Source organism: Carettochelys insculpta, chromosome 7, assembly GCF_033958435.1.
Source record: "Carettochelys insculpta isolate YL-2023 chromosome 7, ASM3395843v1, whole genome shotgun sequence".
In the NCBI taxonomy this organism is placed as follows: domain Eukaryota; kingdom Metazoa; phylum Chordata; order Testudines; family Carettochelyidae; genus Carettochelys; species Carettochelys insculpta.
The window spans coordinates 41,753,026-41,770,158 of record NC_134143.1 but is presented as its reverse complement, the minus strand read 5'-3'; the positions used below and the strand labels follow the sequence as shown (position 1 = coordinate 41,770,158).

General features: G+C 45.7%; 1 protein-coding gene across 2 annotated transcripts in view; it reads right to left on the bottom strand.

The window, feature by feature from the left end:
- Positions 1–16,764, bottom strand: part of LOC142016147 (protein FRA10AC1) — a 59,152-nt gene extending 42,388 nt beyond the window's left edge. For both annotated transcript variants that reach the window (XM_075000382.1, XM_075000383.1), the window contains exons 1-5: positions 16,524–16,764; positions 8,343–8,419; positions 6,113–6,208; positions 5,989–6,034; positions 56–132 (exon numbers count right to left, since the gene is read on the bottom strand). In XM_075000382.1, the coding sequence (XP_074856483.1) occupies positions 56–132; positions 5,989–6,034; positions 6,113–6,208; positions 8,343–8,419; positions 16,524–16,556 (329 nt within the window). In that variant the 5' untranslated portion in view covers positions 16,557–16,764. The remainder of the gene's footprint in view (positions 1–55; positions 133–5,988; positions 6,035–6,112; positions 6,209–8,342; positions 8,420–16,523) is intronic.
- Positions 16,765–17,133: the final 369 nt, after the last annotated feature.

Below are 17,133 nucleotides of genomic sequence, written 5' to 3'. Positions count from 1 at the left end.
AGGTGCTCAGCCTATATTTTAGTGGTGTTACAAAATATTTCCTAATGGTATTTACCCTGAACGTTTGAAGTCCTCCTTTTTGCCACCATAGTATAAAATGTAGTCATTCACAAACTTTGTGTGTCTTGCATACTGAATGAAGCAAAATTAAGGAATTCATTTTCAGTGTCCTCTCCCACTTCAGAGATGATTTACCTTGGATTGTACTCTCATTAGCTCAGATAAGCAAATTATTACAAAACTGTTTCTACAATGGAAGAGATCTATAAAACCTATTGCCATAATTAAATTTAGTAGAAACAGAGTTTAAATGATAACTTATTAGAATAACATTCAATTCTCAAAAGAAGAATTTTAGAGCAGAAGTCAAGCTTTAAACCCATCCACATGCCACACCCTTATAAAAGTTTCAGTATATTTGAAAATGTACAACAGATCTTTAATGCAGCCTTTACTGCATACTCTATCCAACTCAAACTAGAGTTCCGGGCAACTCAAACTTAGGCTTAAAATACATCTATTATTTTGCCAGATATAAAATTGCATTTTTGTACTTTTAAGCATCAACAAAAAAGCAATAACTTACAATATTTAAATTTGTTTAGGACCCCAATATCACATTGTAAGAAATTATATCGTGATTGTTAGGAGAATTCTGTCTTACTGATGTAACTTGCAACATTAGTTTTATATGATACAACAAGCAAAAACAAAATCATATAAACAATCAAGTTATTCTGGAACAAGCACATCCACAAACAGAAATAAAACTGTAAAACAGACATTTATGGAGCTACAGAACTGGCATGACCTCAAGTCACGTTACATTGAGTTCAATAAGAACTCATTTCTGTCAACCTTCTGCCACAACTAAAATCATTTAATGAAAAAAAATACTGTACGTGTATTTTCTGCCAGATGTTGCCAAATGTTAACTCCATCTGAACATGTTCCTTTCTAAAAAATCCAGAGCTAAATTCAAGAACACAGTTGGGACCTTGATTTAGCAGAGCTCCAGCAGCCCACATACATCATGATGAAGCTGACTAACAGCAGGGAACCCCAGTTTCTTTTGTCAGCTGCCTACCTTTACAATAGTAGGAAATGGACTTGCTCTTTCAACTGGAGGAAAATATAAGATGGTAGCAGTAGAGAAATTATCCAAGTCAAACTACTATACAAGGCTCCATGAAAACAACAGAAACATTATGGCTAACAAGTTCTACCATGGGATCTATAATAATAGCTTCTTCCTCAACTGCTTTGTTTTTACAATCAAAGAATAATCAGCCAGATGCAAATGATTTTAACGACACAGATGACATAACAGGGTTAATTACCATGGAGGAGCACCCACTTTTGTTACATATACATAGTTCCCTCACCTAGTGCTATTGGGTTTTATCCTTTCTCAGTCAATGGAGCTTCTGGCCTTCAGCCAATACATCATATTACAATAAAACATTTATAGCTCAGTCAATTTACACAGCACAAACAAAACACAAGAAACTCCCTGCTGCAAAGAGCTTACACTCTAAATATAGGACCGGAAATGGATTAACTCAGTTCAACACAGAGTAGTCCCACCTTATAAACACAACACATATGATTTTCCCTTCAGTTTGAATTATGAGCAACAGCAGCAGAGGTAAAGAGGAATGCAATTCATAATAGAGGAAGCAAGCCAAAGAAGTTGCAAATGACACATGTTTAACACCAAAGTCTAATTAGTGCATACAACTTGGCAAAGCTATCATATCTGGATAATAGATAATAGACATCATTATGTTATTTACATTTACTAAGATTGATACAAAAGTAATATTAACTTATCCCTGTTCTATCTGTAGGATTGTACTTTTATGCATACTTTACAGGCACATGAGTGATAGCATACATAATCTTCAATATATGCAAGTCAGAACACACAAGACTCTACTCAGACATTCATCAGAAAGCAATAGTGCAAATTCATCTGGCCTCATTCTCCCAATATTGTAAACTGGTGGTTCCAAAACAATGGGTTAGGAAGCCAAAGCAGGTTGTGACTGACTCCATTTTAATGGGGTTCCCAGGATGAAGTCAAAGCCCCAGCCCCATCACCATCACCTGGGGCCATTGCTGAACCCCGAGGGCCTCAGCCCAGGATGGGTCAGCTTTATTACTAACCCAGCCAACCACCAGGGCAGCTGGGCTTGGGTAGGCTCAGACTTCAATCCACCCCTGGGAGGTCACATAGTAAATGTTGTCAGATGGGGGGGCCCTATCTATACAATTACCACACTACAGTAATAAAAGGTACTCCCAATTCCACTAAAATATAAAAGCAACATGTAAATATGCCTTTGGCTCATGGCACTGTGTGTACTCACATTTTTGTGAGACAAGATAAAGAGCATTTTTTAAAAATGAAGACCTAGCTGAGATTTAGGCTACATCAACACTAGAGGGTTTTGTCAACAAAACTCGTGGAGCATCAACACACAAAATGTGTTCTGTTGACAGTATGTTGACAGAACTCTGCACTTTCGTTGACAGCCTCTGTCTCTCTGCCATGAGGAAGAACGCTTTTGTCAACAGATTCTGTCGACAAAAAACAAGTGTGTACACTCCAGGAAGAGACTTTTTTTGACAGAGTGCTCCTACATGCTGCCGGTCAGCTGGCCAGGGGGGATGCCCTGTCCACAGACATCACAGCTCTATGCTCTTTGCCTCCGGCCGCCCTTAATGCTGCAGGAAGCCCCAGAAACCCTGTGTCAGGAAGCTGAGTGTGTGTGAGCAGCGGATCCAACATGCTGTCTGCACACGTGACCTCCCAGCCACTCCCAAATGAGGAACACAAGGCAGAGGCCAGCAGAGATCCCTCTGGACCCCTGCAGGACTTGCCTGAGGGGTGCCAGGACCGACTCCAGGGGTCGAAGAAGCAAGCCCCACTCGTGATCCAGCCCTGAGCTCCCAGATAGTCTAGGCCTCTGAGGCCATTCTGATGGACCCCTCAGCTAAGAGGTGGAGTGCGGACTCCCCACCCACACCCTGGAGCAGGCGTGGGCCAAAATGAAAGAGCTCCACCAGGGGTACATGAGGGCCCAGGACACATGGCACAGGTCGGGGCAGGGACAGCCACCTGCCCATTCTATGAGGATCAGCACCAGCTCCTGGGGGCCAAGGACAGTGCCCCCAGCCAAGTGACCCAGTACAGCTGGAGCCGGAGCCCCAGGCAGAGCTAGAGTCAGACCCTGAGTCCTGCCAGAGGACCTTGGTCATTGCCCTGGACTCAGGATCCCCCAGTGAGGTGATGTCCAAGGATCTCCTCTGGGGACTGTCTGCTGAGTATCCCATGGGTCACACACCCTGGCGTATGGGGGGGCACAGACAGGGTGTGCCGCAAGCCTCGCTAGGCCAGCTCAGGCATCAACCCACACTCCGGGCCCAGCATGTGCAACCATGTGCATGGCAGCGTGTCCCACCTGGATCCAGCAGGCAGCCCAGCCCTATGGCCCAACCCCAGAAACATCACCAAGGACGCCTGCAGGCAACAGTAAGCACCTGCTCCCCATGGACAGCACTGCAGGGAGCATGCATGTAGAGGGCTCCTGGGGAAGGCCAGGCTGCACCCAGCTCAGCTGCCATCCACGTAGGGACCCCTCTGTGGCTGGACCCTTCCCCATGCCCCGCAGCCAGAACAACAGATCTGGAAGTAACATGGAGAAGTCATCAAGACCAGTCCCCTGCACTCATAGCAGGACTCAGTGCCATCATAGCAAAAATGGCGGGGGAAGAAACTGTAAAAGAGAGGAAGCGACATCATCACTTGGCCTCTTTCCCCTCACAATTCCACACCTGGCGACATAGCTGTCCTATCACTGGACAGTTTGTGGCAGCTACCCCAGGCCCGACAGGGTAGGTTACCAGTTGGCCTGCTGCTGGCAGCAGGTGCACTCTCCAGTAGTGTTGAGAGCCACAGGAAGTGCAGTGGCCCTCTACAGGCAGCTCCACTTCGACACCTCCTAGCAGGGTTTCTCTGCTTCAACACAGCAGTAAGAAGCTGAGCAACCAAGTCCCTGCCTGCTCTGATCTCCGAAGTGCCGTGGCTGGGAGCCGGGGAGTTGAGCAAACTGGTACTAGGTTGCTCTGCTTCCCATTGCTACAGCGAGTGCTGTGGGGGCCTTGCTCCACCATCACAAGGCCCCCTCTAGTCACCCACTGGCTCACATTGCTCAGGGAAGGGAGAGGAGCAGGGCTGAGCAGAGGAAGGGTGCTGGCAGAGCAGTGGCAGGGCTAGGAGGATAGGGCAGTGCCTTGGCCAGAGCAGGTGTTGTCCCAGGTCCTGCACCCTTCTAGTGACATCCCTGCCTGAAGGAATCTCTGGAGGTCAAAGATTTAGAACTGGGGTCTTGTGTCCATCACAGGCTTGAGACATCATTTGGTTCTGTTTAGTTTGCAAAACTTACATTGCAAATTTATTTTTGCTCTTAAATAACCAACTCTGAGCTCTGCACTTGCTGCTCATAATCCCTTAAAATCTACCTTTCTGTAGTTAAGAAACATTTTTTTACTTAGTGTGTTTTAGTGTTTGGGAAATCTGAGCTCAGTTTACAAAGGCTATCGTGTTTCCCCTCACATCAGGGCGGGGTGGACTAGACAATGAACTTACACTAGCTAGACCTCTGATCAGTACATAATGACTCAGTTCTCAGGTGCAAGTCTGGGGATCTGAGGCGCTTTGGTGGAGCCTCTCTATTCTGCGTTCACAAGTGACTGGGAAAACATTCATGCAACTTTGCAGAGTGTGTCTCCAACTGTGAATGTCTGTCTGTCTAAGGGCAGTATCTGCCAGAGGTTTGTGGCCTGACAAAACATCATCGAGTGAGAGGGATACCCCAAAGTTGGTGACAGAGAAGGCTCGGCAGTCCCACAATTCAGGTTGTGCTCCAGGGACTGTCTTACCATTGCTCTTCTGTGCTATGAGAGTAATATAGGCACAATATCACACAGAAGCAGCATTACTATAGTACCTTCAAAATAACTATTTCAAATAATTATGGAACAAATCCATATTTGTTTAAGTCATAAAGTAAGTATTAACAATCCTCCAAATACTGAGATGGTCGTACATATGTCCTGGAGGATGTTTTTACCCAACTGGATTGGCATCTTATAAAACAGCTTCTATTACCCATGGCTATTAAATCATAAAAATTGGTCAGATGTGTTACATTCTTTTCAATTCAACTCAATGTGGAAAATCCCTACTGCTAAATTCCAAAGAGCAACTGCCAGGCAACAAGAAAGGGGATTTAGTAGAAAGTTCAAGGAGAATTATATGATCTTTCCACAATCTACTAAACAACTGGCTAGTTTCACTGTAGCACTAATTATTTTTCAGGCTAAAGATCAAAGAAAAATATTTTAAAAGAAATATTTTGTAGATGATGAAGGCAATAATTTAGAACTGGACCATTAAAGTAACCAAACTTGAAGAGCTAATATAAACAAAATGTGATATTCAATAATGCTACAGTATTATATCTGTGGAGGACACTACTATGGATAGTCCTTTCTTGAACTGTCTTTGCGATTAATCATTGTGTTCTGGGTCATACAGCACAAGTATAAAGTACATTCAAACAATGAGAGTCTCAGACAGACTTGTGAAGCAGCAAGGTCTGCTTGTGCTAATGCAACCTTGAACCAATGCCATGCATGTAATACTTTAGTCTAAAATACGAGACTCACAGCTACAACTTAAACCACAATTTGGGACACTTTGTAAAACCATTTGTAGGTGGATTTCAAATATCTAGTCATTGATGACAGATAAAATATGATCTGAAACAACACCCAGTCTTTGCTGGTGCACAGACTTTCCCCAGGCAACAAAGAGACTCACATGAACACACTCCTGACAGGAACATTTCTCTCCAAGTGATGCAACAAAGTTGAAGCTGAGAACGTATTTTATCAATATAAGCAAGTAATAAAGGATACAGCATCCATAGCTATCAGATGAAATCTCCTATTTCTTGCTTCTTCCCTGTTAACAGAAATAATAATTTTCTTTAAGTAAAAGATCGGTTTAAATAAAACAATCTCTGATAAAAGTAATCATTACCTATCCCATTCTTCAGCTGCAATTTGTCTGTGAGCCACCTTGACCTGTTTAACTTTGTGGAATGGTTTAACGAGTAGGGCATCTTCATTAATCGTCCTATGGGTAGGAAAAAGGTGAGGAATTAATTATTTCATATACAATATGCTTTAGTACAAAAAAAGTCATCTGCTGAAATCAGCAGCTTGAATGTTATGAGGAAAAGGTTGCTCTAAAGACTAGGATTGCTTGCCTCTTGTTAGGGCAAGTCTACACTACCATGGTGCATTGGTGCAGCTGCACCACTGTAACACATCTCGTGAAAATACACTATGCTGACAGGAGAGTGCTTACATACATATATACAGAGTTTCTCACATCTCTGGTCACTCCAGAGGCACATTGTAGGAGTCATGTAGATAGTCAGCCAGGTGCTGAGAGACAGGATCATGCTCAGTTCCTTTGTACCCTATATTGTACAGGCTAAGGATAGAAATATCTCATTCTCATCTAACGATCCACAGTTTTTTCTCTACCTCAACAGCTCTACATAGATCTAGGGAGAAGAAAAGAGAACAAAAGATTCTGTTGATAACTCCTTTTTAACTCCCTTCATTGTATTGTCTCCATAGAGCTTCACTGTACCAGATTAATGAGCACTGATTTCTCTGAGGATGCAGGCTGATGAGGACGGCTAGTTGAACAGTGACTGAAGCACCATCCTCTGAATATCAACATCTGTTCCAAGGCAAACTAAAATATCAAAAATTCAACAAAACCAAACAAAAGAAGCTTTTAGGCTGAACTTAACTCGCTAGTGTTTTAAAATGCATTCAGATTTGCATAACACTATGGGTAAAAAAAAGGAAAGCCTGGTTCCACGATAGTAGGCATAGAGGCAAAAACCCACAGAGAAGGAGACATTTATATTGTCAATCTAAGGTCCGTAGGATGTGAGAAAACCAAGCAGACCAGTTACTTAAAAAGGCCACCTGACCATGCATACAACTCCTGCACTGGTGCTCTGCTGAGGTAATACCATGGCGTCTTTTTACATTTTTCCCAAAGAGAAAATAAGCTTCATCATGAATCAAGAGTACAATGTGCATCAATCCCTCAGGAGAGTACAACCAAGATCTAAACAGAGTGTGCCAGAACAAAGGATATCAAAGATGATTTATTTGAAACAGCTTCCAATGTTTAATATTCCATCTAACAACTAGAATGATGTAAAGTATAGTGGCATTTGGATAAACAAACTAAAACTGAACTAAAAAGTCAATATATTTAATACAAGACTGCTAAATATTCTAAGAGGAGGAAGAAAACTCCTAAATTTATTTTAACGGTTAAAATACCTTAAAGGTCAGATACAAAATGCAATCAGACACTACAAAACACTTCCTCCCAACGTCCACTACAGAAAACATAAAAACCTCCCAGACAAAATCCCAGAAAACCAGACTGGAATAGGGGCTGGCAGAAGCATAAGGAAGAGTCACAGAAACAGATCGTTGAAGTAAAAATAATTCCTGAATCAATTCAGAACAAATCTGCAGTGCTGTAGATGACCTGTCAAGGAAGCATAGTGCCATAGCAGAAAAATTCCCAATGAAAGAAGATGTTCATATAGCTAAATTCAGGGTCACAAAGTGTATGAATCACTAAATGAAACTGAAAAGATTGAGTTTAAATGAACATTTCAGTAGCTAAATCCTTGTAAACTTGACCCCATTTGTTGGTCTCTTAAAGGCAGGCTTAGCAGAGAGAACAGGCTAGAAGAAATTAAACAACAATCAAGCGTTTCCTTTTTCTGTGTTAGGTGTTTTATTCCTACAAAGCCTGCTGCCACCTGGCCTTAGCAGTTTTTATCTCTCGCTCTTTGCAGCTCCACAAGTCCTAGCAGGTGGTAACAAAGAGATAGAAAATGAACAGAGCAGCCAAAACCCAGCCATTGATGCTAGTGCTTGGAAAAACGAAGCACTCAGCTGTGAGAAATGAGAGGCACACAGACACCAGATGGACGTGGCAGAACTGGTCTTTCTCAGTTGCTCCTTGGAGACAACCTGCTCTGACAAGCCTGAGGCAGCAGCAGCCTAGGAATCAAATGGATATTTTTATTTTTCACAAACATCTTCACTATGTCAGAGGTAAAAAACCTGGATCTTTATATATACATGCATACATACACATAGAAATAAGTCATTGGCACACAAGAAATACAATGCACAATGTTAGTGTTATAACGCATTACCTTTTATTCCTTTGGTCGGACTTCTCTCCACTCTCATCATCACTAAAATCAGAATCATAGCCTCCTCGGCCATGCACCTGGAAATAATAAAGAAATAAAGGAAAATTATCTCAATATAATAATATTAGAATTTTAAAAATGTTGGATTGTAAGGGACACTGAGTGGTCACCTAATCCAGCCCTATGATCAGAATTAGCACCAAGTATAGCTATAACATCCATGGTATGGATTTGTCTATCCTCCTCTCCAATGATGGGGATACCACAACCTTCCTTAGAAGTCTCTTCCAGATGGTGCTTACTTAGCCTTATAGTTCTTCCTAATATCCAACTTAAATCTCCTTTGCTGCAGACTGAGGGCTCTGGGTGGCACTACAAACTACATTACAAAGGTCTATGCTCTGTGTTGAACTCTAATTGATCGCCTTCGTAGTGCAAAGTAAAAGGTACATAGCTTTCAGTTTCAAGACTATATCGCTACAAACTATATTCCAAACCTTTCCATTTGCAAAATAAAATTACATCAAACACCACAATTTAGGTATCTTTTTATTTACGCCAGTAGGGTCTATGTAAGCTGTAAGAGCACAATATGTAAGTGAGCGCTGTTCAGTGGCAAAGATAAAATAAATAAAATGAACAAGATGGCTCCATTTCCACAACCATTATCCTCAGACAAAACCTGAGAAAAAAGGTGATCCTCCCATGTTTGCTTTCAAGGTCAACAAACTTAGATTCCACTGAACCTACAGGAGAATTAAACGTCAGGGACAATGTTCTTTCAGTCTCCAAGTGCTAGAAGCTCTGAATTGTTACTTTCCATAAATTGTGGCATTTTTGCTGAGACAATTTCTTAGGGTAGCTAGGATCAAACCGTATAGTATATCAAAATTAGCCTCTTTATTGCACTAAGCTGCAAATGTGAAACTAGCACACACTTTAGAGAATATGTACAATATGCTCCCCTAATTAGCACAATGTTAAGATATTTGCAAAACAATATGTTATTTTCCTTCTGCTATCTCTGTATTTTCTATTTACACTGTTGGCCCCAATCAGCTTATCTTTTACTCTGCAGGCTGCTTAGCACAAATGTGACCTTGTACTTGGTTACTCCCCCTTCTTGGCATGGAGCTAGTTTTTCTCTCTTGTGCTTCCCTTTAGAACAGTGTTTCCCAAGTGTAAAACACTTACATGCCCTATTTGGGACTTCAGCATTATTGGTGTACCCCTTCTCCCAGTGCATCTCAGTGGTTATTTCCTGATTTTTAGCAATTTATTTTCTGCCACATACCAGTTGAAATCCTTTCATGTGCCACCAGTGGTACACATACCACACTTGGGGAACAATGTTCTAGAAGACAGAGACAGAGCTTGTCTGAAGTGATTAACATGCTTCCAGGATTCTCCATGCAACTCAATGAATTTCTCTGCATACCATCCCATACACAATACTCTGGAGCCCAGAGAACATGTATGTTCTGGGGGAAAACCAGAGAGGTGGTAAATGGGTACTCGCTGGAGCAAAGTGGAGAGATAACTGGATTTAATCAGCAACACGGGATCAACTTGCTGCTCCTCCACTAACTAAAAACTCAGTTATATTCTCTTTTTCACATTTCAGAAATGTAGATGTCGCTCAGGCATTATCTAAAGAGTTGTAATAATTCCAAGTAAACTACATATATTGAGGAGGTGCACCCACATGTACGGATTTCCTATTTAGCCATTACTATTTCTGTTATTCTTCATGAAACTTCCCAAGAAACTAAATAAAAAAATAAGAGACTACAGGTGTCATTCCACATAGCTGCAGCGTCAGCGAAGCCAGCGTGTGCTGACACAGAGCAGGAATGGCAACGAAGGGTCCTGTGGCACCTTATAGACTAACAGAAAAGTTTTGAGCATGAGCTTTCGTGAGCACAGACTCACTTCATCAGATGCTGGTCTTGGAAATCTGCAGGGTCAGGTATAAATAAGCCAGAGCAAGGGTGGGGATAACAAGGTTAGCTAAATCAGCAAGGGTGAGGCTTACTACCAGCAGTTGATCTGGAGGTGTGAACACCAAGGGAGGGGAAGCTGCTTCTGTATTTAGCCAGCCATTCACAGTCTTTGTTTAAGCCTGAGCTGAGGGCGTCGAATTTGCAGATGAATTGTAGCTCAGAAATTTCTCTTTGGAGTGTGGTCCTGAAATTTCTTTGCTGTAGGATAGCTACTTTTAAGTCTGCTACTGTGTGACCTGGGAGATTGAAGTGCTCTCCTACGGGTTTTTGTATATTGCCATTTCTGATATCTGATTTGTGTGCGTGTATTCTTTTACGTAGAGACTGTCCAGTTTGTCCGATGTATATAGCAGAAGGGCATTGCTGGCACATGATGGCATAAATTATATTGGTAGATGTGCAGCTGAATGAACCCACGACGGTGTGGCTAATCTGGTTAGGTCCTGTAATGGTGATTTGGCAACGATATATACCTTCAAATCAGCGGCACAGCTATGGGTACCCGCATGGCCCCTCAATATGCCAATATTTTCATGGCTGACCTGGAACAGCGCTTCCTTAGCTCTCGTCCACTAACACCCCGTCTCTATTTACGCTACATTGATGACATCTTCATCATCTGGACCCATGGGAAGGAGACTCTGGAGGAATTCCACTGGGACTTCAACAACTTTCACCCCAACATCAACCTCAGCCTGGAACAGTCCACACAGGAGATCCACTTCCTGAACACCAGGGTGCTAATACACGATGGCCACATCAATACCACTCTGTACCGTAAACCCACTGACCGCGACACCTACCTTCATGCCTCCAGCTTCCATCCTAGACACACCACATGATCCACTGTCTACAGCCAAGCACTAAGATATAACCACATTTGCTCCAACCCCTCCGACAGAGACAAACACCTACAGGATCTCTACCAAGCATTCTTGAAACTGCAATACCCACCTGAGGAAGCGAAAAAACAGATCAACAGAGCCAGACGTGTGCCACGAAGCCTCTTACTACAGGACAAGCCCAAGAGAGAAACCAACAGAACACCACTAGCCATCACCTACAGTCCTCAGCTAAAACCTCTACAGCGCATCATCAGGGACTTACAACCCATCCTGGACAATGATCCCCCACTTTCACAGGCCTTGGCAGGCAGACCAGTCCTTGACCACAGACAACCTGCCAACCTGAAGCAAATCCTAACCAGCAACTATACACCGCACCACAGTCACTCTAACTCAGGGACCCATCCATGCAACAAACCTCGTTGCCAGCTCTGCCCACATATCTACACCAGCAGCACCATTACAGGACCTAACCAGATCAGCCACACCATCGTGGGTTCATTCAGCTGCACATCTACCAATATAATTTATGCCATCATGTGCCAGCAATGCCCCTCTGCTATATACATCAGACAAACTGGACAGTTTTGCCAGGTTATACCATTATATGATTATTTTATGATTAGGACTGTCAAGTAATTGCAGGTAACGCAAGTGATTAATTCAAAACAAATTAACAATTTAAAAATTAATCAGTATTAATCTCAGTTTTAATTGTACTGTTATAAAATAACAGAATACCAATTGAAATTTATAAAATATGTTGGGATGGTCTTCTATATTTTCAAATACATTATCTTCAGTTACAACACAGAATATAATGTATGCAGTGCTCATTTTATATTGTTTGTGATTACAAACACAGTAAAATTCCTTTAATCTAGCACAGCCGGTACCAGACACGTGCTGGATTACCAAATACTGGACGTCACCATAACCCTCATCCCCTAGTTCAAACTCTCTGTTGCGGATCAGCACCCCCACACCCAGTGGCAGCTCACCTCTCCTGCACATTCCCAGTTTCTTCTCTTCCCTGCATTCTTGCTACTTCTTCACCACCTGTGGGCTTCTCAGCTTCACCACCCCCACGCTCCTGCAGCTTCTGCAGCCCCATGCTTCCCAGCTTCACTATCCCCCGGGGCTTCTCAGCTTCTTCACCCCCATGCTCCTGCAGCTTCTTTACTGCTCTTGCAGCTTCTGCACCCTCATGTCTCCAGATCCAACTCCCACATGGCCAGGCTCAACTCCAACCCCCAGCTCCCCTGCAGCCATAACCCACCCCAGGCTTCATCCCCCTTTCCCCCCCCCCCCACAGCCCCAACCCACCACAAAAGCCCTCCGACTTCTGGAATTTCAAGGTATTTGTATCTTGGGGCATGCCAGACCATCAGAATTTCTGGACCATCAGAGGCCGGATTGAAGGAATTTTACTGCATTTGCATTGTAAACATGATAAACCAAAGAAACAGCATTTTCAATTCACTATTTATGAGTATTGTACTACAACTCATTCTTGTGAAAGTACAATTTACAAAAGACGATTTTTTTTTTTTTTTACCAGAACTGCACTCAAAAACAAAACAATATAAAACTTTAGGGCTCACAAGTACACTCAGTTCTGCTTCTCCTTCAGCCAACTGCTATGACAAACAAGATTCTTTACACTTACAAGAGATAATGCTTTCCACTTCTTATATACAAAGTTCCCATGGCACTTTAGTAGCAAACAGTGCAAGGTGTTTATGTACCTGATGCTAAACATTCATATGCACCTTCCTGCTTTTGCTACCATTTCAGAAGACACACTTCAATTCTGAGGACACCCATTAAAACAAGATGTTAATTAAACTTGTGACTGACCTCCTTGAATGAAAACTGTATGTCTCCTCCTCTATGGTTTTAACTGCATTCTGTCATACATTTCAGGTTATAGCCATCTTGGATGACATCCCAGAATATGTAGTTCACTCAGAAACTTAGTGCATTAGGTCTCAGTGATCAATTAAAAAGGTCTAGCAAATACATTTTCCCAAAATGGGAAAACAAAGCACCTGAAAGTCATCTAATCTATTGACTAACATTCTTTTTGTTTCTTTCCTAAAGAAAATATCATTCCTTTTGAAACAAAGAAAAATATAGCAAAATTAAAATAAATTACTACATTGTGTTCCCAAATTAAAACATGAACACTTAAATCAGCCTGAAATTTATGGCTCAACTCAGTTAACAGACTGGTGTATACATATTGCATACAAATCACAATGAGCAGTCACCCCCACTAGTAACCTCAAAGCAGTACAGACCAGGCACTGGAGCAGAACTACTTTCATCCCAAATGGAAATGAGATGTGGCGACTTCTACGGGCCTGGTGCTGTATATTCCTGGCCCAATGCCCAAGTCCAGCAAGTTTGGGGCTGGGCATCTCCCCCTATCCCACCTGCTGCCTCTATGCACTCCCTACAGTGTGTCCCCTAGCCTGCCTGCTGCCCCCAGGCAATTTCTGACAGCCCAAGTGCCCCCCACTGTCCCACCAGCAGTACAGCAGGACTAGAGTGGCTTCCTGCATGCTATAGCTCTGCACACAGCTGCTGGCACATCCCTGCAGCCCAGACCAGGGCAGGCTGTCTCTCTCTGCATGCTACTCCTGTCCGCAACACACACCCTCTCCCCCAGGAAATGGGAGCTTCAGGGGCGGTGACAGCAGGCAGCAGCCCAAGATTTCCTGGCCCCACAGCCTAGAAACCACTGCCAGAGGAGGGTGCCCCAGGTTAAGTGCTGCACCCCACATCTCTGCTATGTCCCATCTGTAACCCCTTCCTCCTTTACCCTCTCCAGCCCCCAAACACCCCTCCAGAGCCTCCAGTACTAAGACCATTCTACACCACCACCCCAGAGCCTGCACCCAGCACCTCAATTCCATCCCAAAGCCTACATCCCAGACCCCTGTCACACCTACATTCCCTCCCAGAGCCCAACCCTTCACTCCCTCCTGCACCCCCTCCTACATCCCAATATCCTGCTCACAGCCTGCACCCAAACTCCCTCTTTGGATCTACACCAAGCATGTCAAACATGTGGTCCAGGGGCTGCATGTGGCCTGCTCAAATTCCTTTTGCAGCCTGCAACTACATGTTGATAAAGTATGTAAGGGCGTCCTCCACACCTGCACCAGGCATGCAGCAGGGGAACCAGCTGCTCCACCCCCTGCCTGCCTGGGTGGGGAGCCTTGAGTCGGGGTGGCAGCAGCTCCTCCTCCCCTCACTCCCATTGATGAGGGCAGCAGTGGGCTGAGGAGCTGGCCAGGAGCCACTGCTGGGTGCAAGAAGCCATGGGCGGCCAGCCCCCAAGCCATATCCCGTACTCCAGGAATGGCAGTGGCAGCAGTCCCAGCCTGATGCCCATCCTGGGGCAGCAGGAACAGCACAGGGACCTTCCCCTCTTCAGCCCCAGCACCTTCGAGCTCCTGGCGCTGCTCATTGCTACCATCAGCATCCTGGGCTTGTGCCACAATCTGCTGGTGCTGTACGTCCACTTCCAGCACCTGCGCCCCTGCACCAGCCTCTTCTTGATCAACATCAGCCTCCTCCACCACTGGGCCTTGGGCATGACCAGCTGCTTCTGGGATGGGTTTAGCAACAGCCTCTTTGGTAAGGCAAGGCACACCTTCCGCACCACATCCCCCACTAATGCCCTCCTCCCTCCAATTCTTCATCTTCCCCCCCATTACAAACCACCCCACCATCAGAGATGAATTAGCAGGAGATGGGGACCAGGGTATGGGGGCATGCCCTACTCTCCAGCAAGAGTACCAGGCAGCTAGAGCAGGTTGGGCACAGGGCTGGCTACTTATTTTTATGGTTACTCCAAGCTGGTTGGGACCCCTGTTCATAGCAGGTTTGCTGAGCAGCTAATCCACCACTGTCCCCTATCATCACCCACCTCATCATAAACTCACTCCATTTCCCACCAGCTCTTCTCACTTACTCTTCCCCAGCCCCAGCCTCCACAGCCCCACTATCCACTTACTGTACAATCCTTTTCTCTCATTTCACCTCCTAGCTCAAACCTACATCTGTTCCCTTCTGATTCACTTGTTTTGAACCTATGACCTCCACACCCACCCCGTTTTCTTTTTAGATGTCCCCAGAATCATTTGGGCTCCATACTTTTTAGCTGATCCTCCCTTGTAGGGGGATTCTTGTAGCTGTGGGTGGGCACAACATTCTCGGTCCCCAGTAAGACCTGCATTCGCACTTTATCCTCTGCCTTCCACGACCACCTTACTCTAACTCCATCCCTTTGCCTCCATTTCTATAACCTTCTCTATCTCTTCTTCCCCTCACCTGAACAACCATGTCTCCATAGCAGCAGTATATTTTCTCATATCCCTACTGACTCTATTCCAGTTTCTGTCCATCAGTATATTCTGCCAGTTTCCTTCTCTTAGACACTGTTTCCCCACCACCTTGTCCTTCCCTGTTTCCTTCAGCACCTTCAATTTATATTTAAATTAAAAAGTATATATGAGCAAACAATTTACACATCAGATTTTATAAATCATTAATGCTAAATCAAAATTGAAATGATTGCATTATATACAAACAAAACTTGAAAAATATTATAAAATATACCTTAACCCATCTAGAATAAATAATAATTACAACTTTCTGATAGAAGTACATTTTTGGTGGCCTTGAAAGCTATCAGTTTTCATCTGTGCGGCCTTCAGTAGGCTTTGAGTTTGACATGTCTGGTCTACACCCTCTGACAAGGGAGCTCCCTTGGGCAGGTGGGGGGAGCTCTCGGCACTGCCAGTACTTCTGCAGACCTGCTGCCCGGAACCCCTCTGCCCCGGGGGAGGGCACCACGGGAGGAACGGCAAAGCTGCAGACCCGGGGTTCACGAGGCGCCTTTGCGAAGGGACATAGGCCGAAGACCAGGCAGAGAACACAATGCGCAAGGGGCGGAGACCGGCGGCTTGGCCAGGCCGACCCCGAAGAGTCGCGCTGAGCGTTTCCCAGGGACTGTACTCCCGGATCACCGGCAAAACAAACGCTCGGGCTTCACAAAGCCGCGGACTCGCCGGCGTGTTCCGCAGGGGAGCGGGAGCCCAGCCCGTTACGGGGGGCTCGCGGGAGCCCGCTCTCAGCCGCGCCGCGGTACTGGCCATTCGCATCCACTCTTGCCAGGCCCGGTGGCTGCAGGTTTTTGCCCCGTTCTGCTAGGCACGGGCACGGGCACGGGCACAGGCACAACCCCAGCGAGGGGCCGCTCCCTCCCCGCCTGCCCCCGGGAACGCCCCTTCCCCAGCCGCGGCCGGGCGGTGACTCACGGCCTGAGAGCGCAGCAGCTGGGCCGGGACCATGGCTGCCGTTCGGCGCCCCGGGACTTGGGTAGGGCGGCAGTTGCTGCACGCGAACCAGCCGCTGCCAGGCCCGACCGAACGAGAGGCTCCCAGCGGCGTCCCTCCGCGTGAACAGCCCGGCCGGAAACCCGCGCCGGGCCAGGAGAGAGCCGGGGGCAGGGCTCCCTTGGCGCTAGGCAGTGAGCGCCCCAGCCAGGCTGGAGCGGCGGGCGCTGCGCCCCTGTGAGAGTCCTCCGGGGGCAGTGGGAAGGGGGGTGGGCGCGATTCGAACGCAGAGCCGGGCTCCGATTCTAGCGGAGGCTCGAGACTGAGCAGGGCCGGGAGGCTGAGACGGTTCAGCGAGCCTGCAGTCACGGGAGGGCAGCGGTACGCCCGGGCGTGCTCCCAAACGCACACCTAGGCCAGGCCTTTGCAAGCGTCTCTGTTCCAGCGCCGGGCGGGCGAGTGCGGCCCTTTGGCGCGCCATGCTTTTGCGGGTTCCCAACACCTGCCGCCTTCCTGGCCACAGCGTTTGCAAAAGGCCTTGGTCCAGCCCGGCTCTGCAACACCGGCCTGCCAGCCTGGTCTGGAGCACGTT